Source organism: Littorina saxatilis, linkage group LG7 (genome assembly GCF_037325665.1).
Source record: "Littorina saxatilis isolate snail1 linkage group LG7, US_GU_Lsax_2.0, whole genome shotgun sequence".
Taxonomy (NCBI): domain Eukaryota; kingdom Metazoa; phylum Mollusca; class Gastropoda; order Littorinimorpha; family Littorinidae; genus Littorina; species Littorina saxatilis.
The window spans coordinates 50984925-51001935 of record NC_090251.1 but is presented as its reverse complement, the minus strand read 5'-3'; the positions used below and the strand labels follow the sequence as shown (position 1 = coordinate 51001935).

General features: G+C 42.2%; 1 protein-coding gene and 1 long non-coding RNA gene across 2 annotated transcripts in view; one reads left to right on the top strand and one right to left on the bottom strand.

Moving 5' to 3' along the window:
• The first annotated feature begins 3489 nt into the window (after positions 1–3489).
• LOC138971744 (uncharacterized) overlaps positions 3490–17011 on the top strand; it is a 19416-nt gene continuing 5894 nt past the window's right edge. Inside the window, exons 1-4 of the mRNA XM_070344542.1 lie at positions 3490–3638; positions 11574–15084; positions 16400–16465; positions 16862–16962. Of these exons, the coding sequence (XP_070200643.1) occupies positions 11739–15084; positions 16400–16465; positions 16862–16962 (3513 nt within the window). The 5' untranslated portion in view covers positions 3490–3638; positions 11574–11738. The remainder of the gene's footprint in view (positions 3639–11573; positions 15085–16399; positions 16466–16861; positions 16963–17011) is intronic.
• On the bottom strand, positions 6297–10873 carry LOC138970385 (uncharacterized). The gene is made up of 3 exons (XR_011456917.1): positions 10735–10873; positions 7266–7367; positions 6297–7014 (listed from the first exon to the last, which is right to left on the bottom strand). It is a non-coding gene; the product is annotated as an uncharacterized lncRNA (long non-coding RNA).

The window sequence follows — 17011 nt, the reverse complement described above, 5'->3', positions numbered from 1 at the left end:
TAAGTCTGTGACGTAGTTGGGTATTGTATTTGATGATAAAGTAAGCCTACCATGTTTGTTACAAGGCCACGCGTGAGTGGTCAATTCAGTAAACCAACGAGGAAAATTAGTACGCATTTTCTCTGTACTTATTTTAATGTTAATTTCACATGACATCAGAAGATGACGTGAGGTTCATGAGTGTAGACCTACTTTATGGTGACTGTTCATGGGCTTTAACTGATGTAGCTGTGCAAAAACATCCAAATAAAGTTAGAAAGCTACATTATAAAGAGAGAGAGAGAGAGAGAGAGAGAGAGAGAGAGAGAGAGAGAGAGAGAGAGAGAGAGAGAGAGAGAGAGAGAGAGAAAGAGAGGGGGGGGGGGGGAGAGAGAGAGAGGGAGAGAGAGAGAAAGAGAGGGAGAGAGAGAGGGGGGAAGAGAGAGAGAGAGAGCTAGAGAGAGAGAGAGAGGGGGGAGAGAGAGAGAGGGAGAGAGAGAAAGAAAGGGAGAGAGAGGGAGAGAGGGGGAGAGAGAGAGAGAGATAGGGCCGAGAGAGAGAAAGAGTGGGAGAGAGAGAGGGGGGGAAGAGAGAGAGAGAGGGGGGAGAGAGAGAGAGAGGGGGCAGAGAGAGAGAGAGAGAGAGAGAGGGAGAGAGGGAGAGAGAGAGAGAGAGAGAGAGAGAGAGAGAGAGAGAGAGAGAGAGAGAGAGAGAGAGAGAGAGAGAGAGAGATTGAGAGGACAAGTTACATGTCACAATTCGGAAAGTGTTTTGAAACAACAGTAGGAAGTAGACGTGAGATGTCTAAAGATGGTTGTGACCTTATTTAATGCGAACAAAACAGTGTCGTAGATAATTTAGGCTATAATGCTATTCTAAATCGTAAAGAAGAATATATATGGCACAGTAAATAATAAATAAAACCATGATTTACATAATGTCAAAGATACGTTCAGATCAGTCACACTTAGTAAAAGATGTACATGCCCACAGACTCCCATAGAATCAATCAATCAATCAATGAGGCTTATATCGCGCATATTCCGTGGGTACAGTTCTAGGCGCTCTGCAGTGATGCCGTGTGAGATGAAATTTTATACGGCCAGTAGATTGCAGCCATGTCGGCGCATATTTACCTTTCACGGCCTTATTCCAAGTCACACGGGTATGGTAGACAATTATTAACTGTGCCATAGAACGTACAATGTAATAACTATTTCATATTTTCCGAAAAGAGTAAGAGTTAGCTGTATTTCAGCACTACACTTCAGCGCGTGTTTGAAGTTGGATTACACGCAGTTACAGTGTTGTTTTTGCCACGCCATTCTGTTTGAGCGAAACCGTTGAGTAATTACACAACACTATCCTGCTGTTCACGCACAGCAATCGGTTACATAGCTTATCCTTTGGTCTGACACTGCCAGCTGATATTCTTGTCCCTCCCCCGTCCCCTTCCCGACACATCCCTTAAAGGCCTCGAGTTACAGGCACAACACACAGACTGACACACAGACAGACAGATAGATAGACAGACAGACAGCTTTTACTAGTTCAGGCACAAACATAAGCTTTGCTTTGTATGTATATGTATGGGTTTTTTTTCATTGCCGTGTAAAGCGCTTAGAGAACGCAAAGCGCTCTATAAATCTCCCATAATATTATTATTATTATTACTAGATTTACTCCGAACAGGTGTGCTTGAATCAAGGAAGAGTTGTATATTATCAGTTGAACTCAGTTATCCGGATCAGTCAGATAGTTATCGCTCAGACCGCAGTGGTCAAGGGCTGGACTGTGTTCCCTTTGATATCATTTGCTCAACGAAATCGCCCGTTGTCTGCCCGTTTGAGGGACACCAGAATAGTGGACCCCCTCCCCCCTCGGAACCCCCCCTCCCCCCCCTTACTATACTACAAGTGTAAAGCTAGTTGATAAACAGACCGTGCATGTTACAAAGAGAACACACGCAGTCAATGATTTGTTACTGTCAGACAAAGTGGGTCAGTCAACTACTCAGAACCGCGGCCGCTGTATTACATATGGCTGTGGCTACATCCACTGGTCCGTGCCTCGAGTCCCCCATGCTAAATCCACGTCACTGACAAGGGACGCTACTCTTGCCCAATATTTTCCTGCTTTCGGTTCGGCACTTAACAGACATGACTAGGACGTCAGCTGTAAAATATCAATGTCATAATTCCATGTTTAGACTTTATGAAGAATGATGTATTGGTCTTCCCTATTCGCTAGATTGGTGCTGAGGGGCTGAACTCCGTAAGTCACAACTGTCCACAGACAGTACTCCCATGATTTTGAATTCACCATTTTTTGCTCTCTTAAAATCTAAGACTTGAAGATCAAGCGGTCGTTCAGCAATGAGTTTGTGAATTCAGTTACTTCTCTTTATTGTTACAAGACCCAACACAGGGTCTGTTATTTTATGAAAACAAATTGCAACACAAATTGATTCTTCCTTCTCCTCCATCTCAACAATATGGCGCCAAGAGTCCCGAGTGCCAACGCGAGGCTTCGACTGCCGAGTGATTCCGAACGATTCCGAGATTCCGCGGAAATGACGTCACTGACGTGGTTATAGCATGGGGGACTAGAGGCACGGACCCGTGGATATAGTCACCACCATTACATATATATACTGTTCTATTGCTGAACATGGTCGCATAGCAACTGAAACCAAGGGTAAAACAGGTAAACAATGCGCATCTTTGTGAAAGTCAGTTTAAGTAGGGTTAAAAATACATTGCAATTATTTGAACAAGGATTGAACTCAACAAATGACAGTGTTTGAAAAAGCCCTCGTTTAAATCTGTTCAAATCCTCTAATTGTTTTGATGTTTTTGTGTGCGTTTTGTAATTATGTTACTATTATAATTATGAGTATCATTACAACATTTTACTTTTACAGATCGGTGACAAGGTGAAGGCAGCAATACTTCAGTACAGGAAAACATTTTCGTCTAACTTTGGGAAGTCCAACAATGTCTTCAACAAAGATCGCAAACGGTAAGATTGCAAATAATTTTTGTAGACAAAATGTATTTTTCTTGGAATTTGTTGATTTTAACACTTTTCTCAATTTTGTTAATTCGTTTTGCCTTCTTGGAGTTTGTTTTTGTCTCGTTAACAATTCTTTTCATTTTCGCTATCCCTTTCTTTCTTTTTTTAAATTTTTATATGCAATAACTCCACCGATTTGATTTCTCTCGCACTGTATGAGTTTTAGGTGTTTTTTCTCATGTGAATGTTCGCAATGCAGGCATTTGTTTTCTTACTTTATCTGTTGTCACTAACACAATTGGAAAAATGAAAGACGTTTCTTTTTGGTTTACGTCGAAATCAGATTATCATCGCTAGTGTCCTTTTAATTAGAAACATTGTATCGGCACACCGCCCTTTATGAAACGGAAACGACAACAACTGAGCGTGCGTGCGCATCGCGCTAGTTCAGCGCCGCTCGCGGGGATCGGCTAAAAATAGACACACACCGGAAAGCAGGATATAGCGCCATCTTTGTGTCGTGCGTTTCAAACGGGATCGCTTACAGGCAAATTTGATGTGGATCTTGATGCAAGTTTGCTCCAATGCTGTATGAAAGATTTGATTTCGGAAGAGAGGATCTTACGCAGCAGAAAGCGAAGAAAGTAAGGTTGGTTAGTTTCGCACCGCGAGGGGAATTTCCGATTCAGAGTTGGGTCAGCCGCGGCGCACCGCCAGCCGATCTCCCGTCACCGCAGTGCTCGTTCTTGATCTAGTTTATATAGATTGCTGCGAATCACGTTTTGAGAAAAGAGAGCTTTTTTAGTGAATCATGGCAGAGATAAACGGAATAGGAATTTTATTTTCTGCACGGTAGCAGAGATTATAAATGTAACTGAGCGATAAGTGTAAGTTGTGTTTATCAAACAGTCGATAGTGTAGTCGATAGAGACGCTGCTTCCGTATCGCCGAACTGTGGCCAGTATGTTGTCAGTGCGCCTCGTTTCCGTTCAGTATGTTATCGCGATGGACGATGGGCGATGTTCTGTTAATACTGTCGTAGATAAAAATCGTTTCACCCTTAAAATTAAAATGTTTATGATTGTGTAGGCTTTAAAATCCGAACTCTATGACTTGAACATTTCTCAACTGACACTGTGTGTGTCATTGCAACGGGAGAAAGTTATTTTCCATGTGAAATTGTGTCCACATAATTTAAGTGTTTTCAGAGCTGATGAAATCGATTTTATTTGGATGATCAAACTTAACTTGGATTCATTAATTTGAGCGAAATGAACTCAGTAAATTGTCGCTAGAAACTAAAATATAGTAAAACGTAAGGTTATTAAACTGAACTAACTAGTTAATGTCATTGAGGACAAAATTAAAGTTCTGTTGAAAGAAAATCAGCGTTGTTGTTTCTCTTTGGATGCTTTTTTAATACAAAAAAACCCCAACCAACAAGTTTTTATTATTCTCTTCTTTATAGATCAGAGACTCTCAGTTTTCAGTGATTTGTTACGCAAGTCTGGACATCTCTTATGATTCCATTACGTGTTGAAACTTGAACTGATCTTATCTTTTGTGTATAATAATAATAATAAAGTGTATTTATATTGCGCCTATCCCTTACAAAAAACAAAAATATTTGGCTCTAAGCGCATTACAACATGTGAAGGACTTGGTACAATCAAGTCTGACAAGTACAACAGCACAATATACAGTCGGTCTCTTAGGTAAAAGCAGCTTCGACAGTTAAACACTTCTACTAAAAGATCCTCTAACAATTTACAAACATAGTTAAAGAACATCGAGTTAATAGGAATTAAAAAAAAAGGTTCTTATAATAAAACTATCTAGCGAACGACGAAGAAGAAGAAGAATAAAACTATCAATGTCAATGTATGATATGTTACTTTTTTTTTTTATCCGAGATTTATGTCAAATTCACATAACCCTTGTACCAGTAGCACTCTCCCTTTCTCATTCTTACGAGAGGGGAGTGAGGTTTTTCTCAAAGACTGAAGTGATTGTAAATAACCGCGCAGAATACAGACAGTGTTTGCCTTTTATGAATGCTGATTTTGAACTGGTGTAATATGAACAGTCGTTGATATTGAAGAAATACAGAATACAGAGTATTTACAGAAAACATTGGACTCATACAGTCATCGTAACGACGTAAGTAACTTTGGTGCAAAAGTAATGTAGGCTTCGTCAGAATTTGCAAAAGACATTGAAGTTTGACTTTACAAATGTGCTTTTTATAATCGATGGTGTAAAATAACCACAAATAAGATCATAGAAACTGGTCTTAAAGGCATAGAAAGCTGATGACGGATTTTTGCTACCGCAGACTTTGTATCTCCTCCCCCCCCCCCCTCCCCATGCTCAATGGGCAATTAGCCTGGGAGTAATAAATGGTCAAGAGTACAGAATAGTGTCCAGTCTCTGTGACATGAGCATGACAAAATATAATTTTGTCATAAAGCAATCTTTTTTACTTAAAATTGGAGCATTTAGTTATCTTGATACTTCCTACCAAAAGAATTTTCAAATGGGCTTTTTACTGAGTAGTATTTGAAGAAAATGTATTTGGTTTGCATGTAACGGTAACACCGTGACCCTTTCAAACAACATCAACTTAAAACAAATCCAGTTTAATTCCAGGTCTTTATTTAACTTTGACAGCCTGCTACAAGTGTACTTTCAATGATTAAATCATAACAACAGTGTTCTAGTCTGATACAGGATTGAAAACTGCATGTAACTGTTGCATGTACGTAACTTTACACAAAGCAGAACATTTGACTTACAATGTTAGAAAAGTAACATATTTAAGTAAAATAAACAAACAAAAAGTCTTCAAATATGTTAAGCCTTATCTGTATATTTAATTGTAAGAAGAAAAGTTCATTTTTCCAATTTCTGAATTATGTTATAATGCACCATGCATTTACAACATCAGGCGTTCCTAATTTCAAGGTAAAATGACTAAGTAAATGTACTGTATTAAAGGCTCCTACATTGTCAAGGTATGAAATACTTCAGTTAAAGTATTAATTAAGGTTAAAGTATCCCAACAATCGTTTTACTCGTTTTAATGTATAAAATAGAAAACCGAGCAATACATGCATGTAACATAACACTGTGACCTATCCTTTTTCTTACCCATTTTTCACCAGAAAAAGAAATCCATCCAGAATTAAATGTTCTACAAGTAAATACATAGATATAAACATATTTCATATCCAAAAATGTGAGTCCAAGTGATAAAGGGAAAGAATAAATAACAAGAAAAGACATATATATGCAAGTAACTTTACACCAACTAGTGCTATTTGAAGGTGAAATAATTGTTATACAGCCTCTTAATCACTTAAATCGTACTAGTAATTGAAGAAAACATTCTCTTTATATTGAATGACCTATTGAGTGCTTAAGACAGTGAAATAATTGAATTTAAGTGGATTCAGAGCCAGTTTTAGGCAACAAACAAAATATCCCGAATAAGGGAAAGGCAAACATATCCATTCCACTTTTGTTATTACTTCAGCTACACCTTAGTAATCAAAAGAGATTTATACTCGAACAAAACAGCAAATGTTAGACAAAACACTGGGCAACAACCAAAAATGTCCTACCAACCAAACTTTGCTACCAACCAGCCTTTCCTATCTTTCAGATTGTAACTGGACAACAGCACAACATGAACTCAAAAACAAAACATGAAGCTGCTAACCACAGATGTGGCACTGACAGATGGAATAGAAGAGCCTCTGCATACATGAAAATCAATGACAGTTTTGAAATATTAACAAAACAGCGTTCCACCCACTCGTATTATTTTTTATTGTTTTTTTTATAGTGGAGGGAATGCATCTAGGCTGGTTGACCTCATGCTAAACAAATACATGACAACAGTACAGCTTCAGACATCTTAGCGCATAGGAACAAAGGGCCACACATAGAAGTCTGTTTGCTTTCACGCTGTTTCTTCAGGAAATGTACTTCTGCACCATCAGCAAAGAGGGCTTGAATCTGCAACACAAAATAACAAGAAATTCCGAGGTGATATTCAAAGCGTACCAGTTCCACATAACTAATCTCATGAAAATCATCAATTTGATTGAATTAAACATAAATTACCATGCATGTTAATATATTTGTGTACATTTAAACAAAAACTAGGATCATCGGTACTGAAACAAACAAAAAAAATAAATCCCCAGTGCCTCAATTCTCACGATTGTTTCTTCTTCCTGAATGTATTTAAGTCCTTGTACTCTTACCCCTGGAAATGCAGGTCACAGTATTGTCAGCTGAGTCCACACCACTCTGTTCTGCAAACTTCACTGGATGTTGTCTCAGTTGATAGTGTCCAGGGGGTGTACCTGTAAAATTTAAAAAAAAATGAAATGCTGGACCGATGAAACAAACTTTTTTGTGTCCTGAAATAGCATTCCTAATGCTGTTGATCATGTGTGTGTTATATTACATTGTGATTCAAACACATACTGTTAAAACTCATCCTAATACATAATTATTCACTCTTAGTCTGAAAACACTGACCTTCTTTGTGAATTGTTTTTTTACCGAGTTAAGTTACATTCAAGCAATAGATTAAGTGGGTTTTTGTTTGTTTGTTGACCTGCATTAAACCATATCTTGTTTGTTAAGCAGCCTTAAAAAAAAAGCATCCACAGAAAAGAAAGAAAAGATAATAAACTATGTTGACGGCAATTTTTACTCATACATGTAACTTAACACCGAATAATCCCTTAGTCTATGATTATGTTTGTGTTATGTGACATTCAAACACATGTTTAAAAAAAATGCTTGTACTAAATTATCCACTCTTTGAACATTATAGTGTGCAATTAGTGTGCGCAAAAATGTGAAATTCTTCAAGATACGCTTGAAAGTAACTTTACACAAAACCTATGGTGTCATGTTACATGCAAACACCTTTAATCTATTTTGAAGCATTAAACAGTTTGAAAAGCAAAATTGTTGACTGTTTCCAGCCAGTCACCTTTCAAGAAATCCTGAGTTCATCTTAGCAATGCCATTTGAAAATTTCAGTATGACTGCAGGTAACATAACATGCATTTGTCGTGTTAAGTTACTTGCATGCACGTTTTTACTGCATGTAACATAATGCACAATTATAATTCAAATGTTACCATGAAGCAAACAATTCATTTGTATTAAAAAGGTCCTATTCAATAGATTTTGCTATACCAAACTTGTGTGATGAAAAATACATGAGTGTAACTTAACACCACTCTTTATGGAGTAAAGTTACATACAAACACATATCACTAAAACATCCCTTGTGCAGGCGAAAACACAAACTGAAGTTAAAGATCGCCATTCAAAACACATCATCTTGAAAAATCAGACAGGTACTTGCAGATTCAGTTTCCATCAACAAGGTGATAGTTTGCATGTAACTTAACACGGGCATGTTGTCACTGTGATTGCGTTAGGTTACGTACGAACAGAACATTCCAACTTGGGTTTTAGATCGTACCAGGGCCATCCACATTCATCGAGAATGCGAATGTTCAGATTATTGCATATTTGTTTTCCTTTAAGATGTCCCCGATCTAAAATTAATGCAGCACTTGCTTGTACGTAACGTTAACGATATGTACTTTCGTGTTAAGTTACGATCAGGCGTCAAGATGGTAAAAAAATGGTAAGTCATAACAATTTTTTTTTAATCCTTCGAGATCTCACAACACTACGTCCAAAATTGCCATTTTAATTGGTCTTCTCGCTATAAAACATGTAAAAAACATTCTTCTAAAGCAAACATATTCACGCATGTAACATTAACAAGTCGCGTAAGGCGAAAATACAACATTTAGCTGTCGAACTCACAGAATGGAACTGAACGCAATGCAACGCAGCAAGACCGTATACTCGTAGCATCGTCAGTCCACCGCTCATGGCAAAAGGCAGTGAAATTGACAAGAAGAGCGGGGTAGTAGTTGCGCTGAGAAGGATAGCACGCTTTTCTGTACCTCTCTTCGTTTTAACTTTCTGAGCGTGTTTTCAATCCAAACATATCATATCTATATGTTTTTGGAATCAGGAACCGACAAGGAATAAGATGAAAGTGTTTTTAAATTGATTTCGACAATTTAATTTTGATCATAATTTTTATATTTTTTAAATTTCAGAGCTTGTTTTTAATCCAAATATAACATATTTATATGTTTTTGGAATCAGAAAATGATGGAAAATAAAATGAACGTAAATTTGGATCGTTTTATAATTTATTTTTTTTTTTACAATTTTCAGATTTTTAATGACGAAAGTCATTAATGAATTTTTAAGCCACCAAGCTGAAATGCAATACCGAAGTCCGGGCTTCGTCGGAGATTACTTGACCAAAATTTCAACCAATTTGTTTGAAAAATGAGAGCGTGACAGTGCCGCCTCAACTTTCACGAAAAGCCGGATATGACGTCATCAAAGACATTTATCAAAAAAATAAAAAAACCGTCTGAGGATATCATACCCAGGAACTCTCATGTCAAATTTCATAAAGATCGGTCCAGTAGTTTAGTCTGAATCGCTCTACACACACACAGAGACAGACAGACAGACACACATACGCCACGACCCTCGTCTCGATTCCCCCCTTTATGTTAAAACATTTAGTCAAAACTTGACAAAATGTAACAAGTCGCGTAAGGCGAAAATACAATATTTAGTCAAGTAGCTGTCGAACTCACAGAATGAAACTGAACGCAATGCCATTTTTCAGCAAGACCGTATACTCGTAGCATCGTCAGTCCACCGCTCATGGCAAAGGCAGTGAAATTGACAAGAAGAGCGGGGTAGTAGTTGCGCTAAGAAGGATAGCACACTTTTCTGTACCTCTCTTTGTTTTAACTTTCTGAGCGTGTTTTTAATCCAAACATATCATATCTATATGTTTTTGGAATCAGGAACCGACAAGGAATAAGATGAAAGTGTTTTTAAATTGATTTCGACAATTTAATTTTGATCATAATTTTTATATATTTAATTTTCAGAGCTTGTTTTTAATCCAAATATAACATATTTATATGTTTTTGGAATCAGAAAATGATGGAGAATAAGATGAACGTAAATTTGGATCGTTTTAAAATTTTTTTTTTTTTACAATTTTCAGATTTTTAATGACCAAAGTCATTAATTAATTTTTAAGCCACCAAGCTGAAATGCAATACCGAAGTCCGGGCTTCGTCGAAGATTACTTGACCAAAATTTCAACCAATTTGGTTGAAAAATGAGGGCGTGACAGTGCCGCCTCAACTTTCACGAAAAGCCGGATATGACGTCATCAAAGACATTTATCAAAAAAATGAAAAACACGTTCGGGGATTTCATACCCAGGAACTCTCATGTCAAATTTCATAAAGATCGGTCCAGTAGTTTAGTCTGAATCGCTCTACACACACACACACACACACACACACAGACAGACACACATACACCACGACCCTCGTCTCGATTCCCCCCTCTATGTTAAAACATTTAGTCAAAACTTGACTAAATGTAAAAACAGTAACACCAAAAGTAAGCATGGTCACTCGTAAACATGTGCTCATAACAAATCAACAAACATTTTCCACAATTCCAAATGCGACTAAGATAACCCCAGCTAACACGTTCATGCTATTGTTCGTAAAAATTTTACTTGCATTTCATGTCTTTCACTGACAAAACTGCATGAATGCAACCATAAACAGCAAAACTTACCTCATGCTTTTTCGCCACAATGATCCATCGATGCTTCGACCAAAACAGCATGTGACCAGCTTTTTTGTAAACAATATTCAAAATGGCCGCCGCTTACGCAAAATCTCGTTCACGTCCTAGTGAGGGATCGTTTTTTGTTGCATGAATGTAACATAACATTTACGCGGTTTTCAATTATTTTTCCTTTGGACTGCTATGTAGAGTGGAATCAAGAAACCGCTTAAAGTCCTATGCCGAAATGAAGGCAGCGACAGAAGCTTTAAAATCATTTTCCCACCTACGCGAGACTTCTTACTCGTTGTTAAAATGAAGACGAACTCGGTACGAAAAACTAACGCGACGGTTACATTCAACATTCAAGCAGCCGCCCTTTGAACGCAATTATACACATCGCCGGTCATTCGTTCGTCCTGACAGTAAACCTGCATTGAACTGTTTTGTCTTTCATAACATGATATGATTGATTCGGTTTCAAATTGTCTCTGGTAAAGCGAACATGCAGCTTCAAAGTGTACGTGTGTGAATTGTGTCACGTTTCGCATTTCGCCGACAACCGACTTTTTCGAAATAATCCACAGATATATAACTCAACAGACACAGATTTGAACACAAGAAGACATGCATATTGAAATCAACTTATTTTGAACAGATTAGAACAGGTTTGATTGAGGTGCATGTAGAATGGTTGCCTTTACAAGGCTAGTTTTGTGACCAACTCGTGATAAAGGCACTCGACGCTCTGTTGTACTCTTGACCAAATATTATGAGTTCCGTTGTTTATTAAAAAAAAATCTTGCATCAAGGTCCAAGAGTCGAACTTTTAGTATCTATACTCACAGCGGGATACAAAGAAACCACGAACATTCACCGTGAACTGAACCCAGACTACATCATGATGATTCCACAGGAGAGGGCGGGCATCTGAATGTTAGTATCTACACACAGTGAGATACCAAGAGCCACGGACATTCACTGAGAACTGAACCCACAATTCAGACTACATCATGATGATGCCGCCAGAGAGGGCGGGCAACTGGGGCCACGAGGAGACCGACTTGTTGCTGAGGCTGTGGGGGAGACCCGACATTCAGAAGGAGATGTTGACCACCCTCAGAAACCTGGACATCTACAACTCAATCTCTGACGAGATGAGGCGTCACATGCCGAATTGTCGCCGCACGGGCCTCCAGTGCCGCTACCGTATCAAGCGTCTCAAGAGAGACTTCATCCGCGCCAAGAACGAGGTCGACAAGCGCTCGCAGTTCGTCTTCTATGACCAGATGGACGCCGGGCTGACGGAGAGATCCAAGGCGGCGGAGACTGCTCGCCTTGCCAGAGACGGAAAAGGCGGGAAGAAGAGAAAGAGGAGCAAGAAGAAGAAGAAGAAGGAAAAGTCCGAGGGGAATGCTGGCGCGGTGGCTTCATCCCAATGGCCTGCAATGACGCATGCCAGTGAGATTAAAATCGAGATCGACAACGCAGAGGAGTACGAGTATGGTGTAAGCAAGCAGGCCGGTGCGGAACGCCATGACGACGACAAGGAGAGTTCGGACGACGACGACGACGATGACGACGACGATGATGGCGAAGACTACGACGATCGTCACCACGACCTGCCCTCCACCGCTGCTGGGTCGCGAGACGCGCGGGCAGAGCAGGAGGAAAAGACCAGTTCTCTTCCTATTCGCTTCTATGACCCTGTAAGCAACCGCATGGTGGAGCTGAGAGATATTTGTTCCGGGGATCCGTCAGACAGGCAATCTACATCCCTGGACGCAGCTGATACTGATCAGACCAGCAACACCTTGCCCACACCGGCAGCTGACGTGTCTAACGCCGATGAGCACAAGACGTCTAGCCCCGACTCATCGTCATCGTCAGCGTCACGGTTCCCCTTCTTTATCAAGTCGGTGTACCACGTCAAGGACGTGGATCCAGATGACGCATCGGACAAGGACGACAGTGACGTCACAACAGGACCTAGCGACAAGGAGCCCAGCAACGCAAGCAATGTCCCTGATGATGAACTAGACAAACGTGAAGACGAAGGCAGCTCTCCCACGCTCAAACCCAACATACTGAGGCACAGAAGTGCAGACGACAGAACAGGGACAAAAACAACAGACGTGTCATCAACAGACGCCGCGCCCAATACCCAGAAGAAGACTGACTCAGCCTCAAAAAGTGTTATTGGAGGACTTCCGAAACTTGCCAGCCAGGTGGACAAAGACTTGCAAATCATAGCCGAGTGGAATGTTAAAAGAGAACCCGAATTCGACGAAGACTCTACAGGAACACCTGCAAAGACAGCGTCAGGATTATCAGAAATGACAGAGATCGCGGGGACTGAAGAATCATCTTCCGGACTCGTATCCTCCTCACCTGCTATCACATCTGCTTTGGATGAATCCACAAAGGAAAAAGGAAGGTCTCCACAAGTGTCTCCATCGTCGTCATCACTGGTGTTATCGTCATCTTTGACATCGTCAATTCCATCCCCGTCTTCTGTGAAGGTGAAAACGGGAGTCCGGTACAAGATAATCGAGTCGAAAGGTGTTCGCACTCTGCTGAGGATCCCAGAACACGACCCAGGGCTTCTCCAGTCGAGGATGTCTGCCACGTCGACCACCACGGCAAGCGGCTCTGTGAGAACGGTGTCGTCATCATCAACAGCGGCAGTCAGGTTCTTATCGTCGTCATCAGTGTCCACAGGTGTAACGACCGTCACCAGATCAGGCCTGTCTCTGCTGTCATCGGCACAGAGGGTGGTGCGAGCTCCCAGGGTGGTTCTGTATGAAGGACCTGGGCGCAGGCTACACGCGAGTTCGTCGTCATCTAGCACTCCTATCATCACGATCCCGACGTCAGCAGCAGGGAGGCTGGCGTCAACGTCGGACTTGGGGAGGAAGGTGGTGGTGGCGGCCACATCCTCCACCACCGTGACCCCCGTGAGGGTGTTCCACGCGTCTCCGGGCACCTCGCTGTTGGGCGTGTCCCAGGAGGCCCGGAAGATGTTCCACCTGAAGCCCCCGTCGTCAGCCGCCACCACCACCACCAGCACGGCGTCGTCCGCCAGACCGGTCCCCCTGGGCGCGCCTCAAGGTTCTAAACCCTTCACCTTCACCACGCTGTCCTCCCTGGACCCCACTCCCAAGAGGGTGACCCTATCCCCCGAACCCTCCTCCCACCCTTCGGCAGCGTCCCCCTCATCCTCCTCCAAGACCACCATCATCATTCCGCGGAACGTTCTGCCTGCCACGTCACAAGGGTCCACCACGGTGGCCCATGTCGTTTCGCCCAGAGAGACCACTCAGAAAGAACTGAAGAGGAAACTGGAATCCAATCTAGAACGAGAGTGGAGAAAAAGAGCGGCTAAGGTGGCCGCGGAGCGAAAAATGAGCATCCTTGCCAAGCAGTCGTACGAAGAAAGTTCCGAAGATTGTGAGGAGCCGTCGGAAAAGGTCGAAGAGGTGAAGACAAAACGTGCTGGTCCGTCAGTGGATATCAAACTTGCGCCGGGATTCAGAATAGTGACAGACTCAGAGTCACGGGACAAGCCTCCGGTCAAAGTTATTCGTGTTACATCACCCGAGACCTCCGCAGCCCCCTCCCTTGTCAGCACATCTCGTGTCGTAAAGCATGGCCCGACAAATCCACATTCAAGGCCCATTCTCGCCAAGCCAACTCAAAGCGTGTCTGTCACGTTGGAGGATATCTACCCAAGGCTTCCACTGCCAAACACTTCCCAGACCGTGACAGCGAGAGAGAGCAGAGATCGTGCAGCAGAAGAGTCACCACAAGACGTCATCATGACGACAAAAGAAGGAGATGGTCGTGATAGAAGAGTACAACGAGGTACACGTGACTCTCTTGAGGCAGCGGTGAAAGCATGTCAAGGTGACCTCATTACAGCAGAGAACACTACTACAGACAGCGCGGAAATAGACGCCGACAAGGAAACAGAGGTTACCATGGAAACAGAAAGCGGCATGGAAGCAGGCAGACACAGGATCACAGCGAACTATCAAACAAACTTGTCCAGAGCAGCACGAGCAACAAACCGACACGTTACCGCGTCTGACTCGCACCCAGAGATCCATCGCTTTCCAGAAACTTCGAGTGCACGTGCTACAAGTTCGCCATCGCCCTCTCGCGTGACAACGCTGTCGTTGCCAGCGGTGGGGAGCGACGAGGCCCTGTTCAAGCACTTTCTGTCCACGACAGAGCTCAGTAGTGAGTGCACGGAATGGATGATGCAGACTCTAAGGTCCAGAACTGCTGCTGATGCTTCTACTGCCTCGTCGTCCGAGGCGGGGAGTCTCGGAAGAGGAAGAGATGAACCTCACAGGGGTTAGTATGGTATTCTCGACGGTGTCTTATTTTGTGCGATATGACTGTGCGATGTGTCCTTTAACTTCTTTGCTGGACTGTGTGCTCTCGTTATGTTGTCTCGTTTTGCGTATGTATGTGCTATTATTCGTTATTTGTATTTTTGACCAAAATATGACATTTTACACATCGAGACAGTCAGTTTTCTTCCGAGACCGCGCCAGCTGTCGAGGTGAACAATGATGGTCGAGATCTGTGTGAAATGTTATATTTTGGACAAAAATACGAATAACATTATTCTGTATCTTCGTACCTATTACGATTGAACTCACACAAACATGCGCTCTTTTGAAGTCTCGTCTATCCGTGTAAATATGAATTTTTGTCGGACTCTGACGTCACTTGGCTCAATCAATACATATCATTTTGTGCGATATGTGTGCGATGAGTCTTTTTTAAGTTCTTTGTTGGAGTGTGTGACTTGTTAGGTTGTCTCGTTTTGCTTACATGTGCTATAAAGTGTTATTTGGCAGGTTGATGTCTTTTCGGCCGCTCAAGGAGAAAGCAAAGGGAATTTCCATGAGGTTAACCTCACAGGACTTTACGGCTTTATTGGACCTTGTCTTGTCGTGTGGCGTTTTGGGTGTAGGCTCTGACTTGACTTTTACTTGCAAGACAAATGATTAAGATGTATTACCATGGTAAACACCGTGCTGCAAAACACTGGACTGCCGTAGGCACCTCTGGGACAACCTGTGTCTGTCTAAAAACACCTTCGCTTGAGGGGATTGGCTGCCAGCGCGGTGAAGATAAAGAGGGAACATTTTCTCTGCCCGCGCGGCAGCAAGCAGGATGTCTTTGAACTGTAGGCGTAAGACTTCATTTCCGCCGTCCTTCCTCCCCAGACAAAAAGGTGGCAGATACAGTGGAACCCCCTTTTAAGACCCGATTTAAGACTTCCTATCTTTAAATAACCTGTTTTCTCAGATTTCCTATCCATACCCCCTGTAAATGTATTTCCATTTGAAGACTCCCCCCCCCCCCCCCCCTCTTTTTAAGACAGGATTTTCTTAGATTTTTTAAAGTCTAACCGCCATAAAAGGGGGTTCCACTGTACAATCCGGGCCCGGGTGCACGAATCGAAAGTGGGTGTCACCCAACCGGGTGAGAACAAACCGCGGGGTCTGATTCCCACCAATCCAACACCGCGGCTGACCCGGTAAGTAACTTTCTCGTGCACGTCGGCCCAGTCAAGCAGTCAGACACGCTGGCTGCCACTAAACCTACTAGCACTCAAAGTTAATTTGGTGTTTTTTTGATGTGTACCTTGTTTCAGGTTCTGACGTGGAGGTGACGAACCTCGTGGTCAATGATGGCTCTGTCCGGGCTGACAAACAGACAGGTGTGTGTTGGGATGGGGGGGGGGGGGGGGGGAGACAAGACAAGACAAAATCTTTATTATCGAGGGTAATAGATAAGCAAGAATATTGCTTTTTTACATCCAGCCCTCGCTGAATTGTGTATGTAATTTATTTGTAATTTATGGGAGAGAGAGAGAGAGAGAGAGAGAGAGAGAGAGAGAGAGAGAGAGAGAGAGAGAGAGAGAGAGAGAGAGAGAGAGAGAGAAGAGAAGAGAGAGAGGAGAGAGAGAGAGAGAAAGAGAGAGATAGAGAGAGAGAGAGAGAGAGAGAGAGAGAGAGAGAGAGAGAGAGAGTATTAATGAATGATTGAGTTTCTCCGTGTGTGTGTGTGTGTGTGTGTCAAAGAATGATGACGTCATATGTGGTGCACGTTGCAGGCACGTTCAAGGTGAAGGCCGGGATGGCCCAGATGACTAAGGGAGGGATCATCATGGACGTCACCACTCCCGAGGAGGCCAGAGTGGCGGAAGAAGCTGGGGTAACCATTTGTTTGTTTTATCCCTTCCCCTTCTCATTCAATCGCTGGT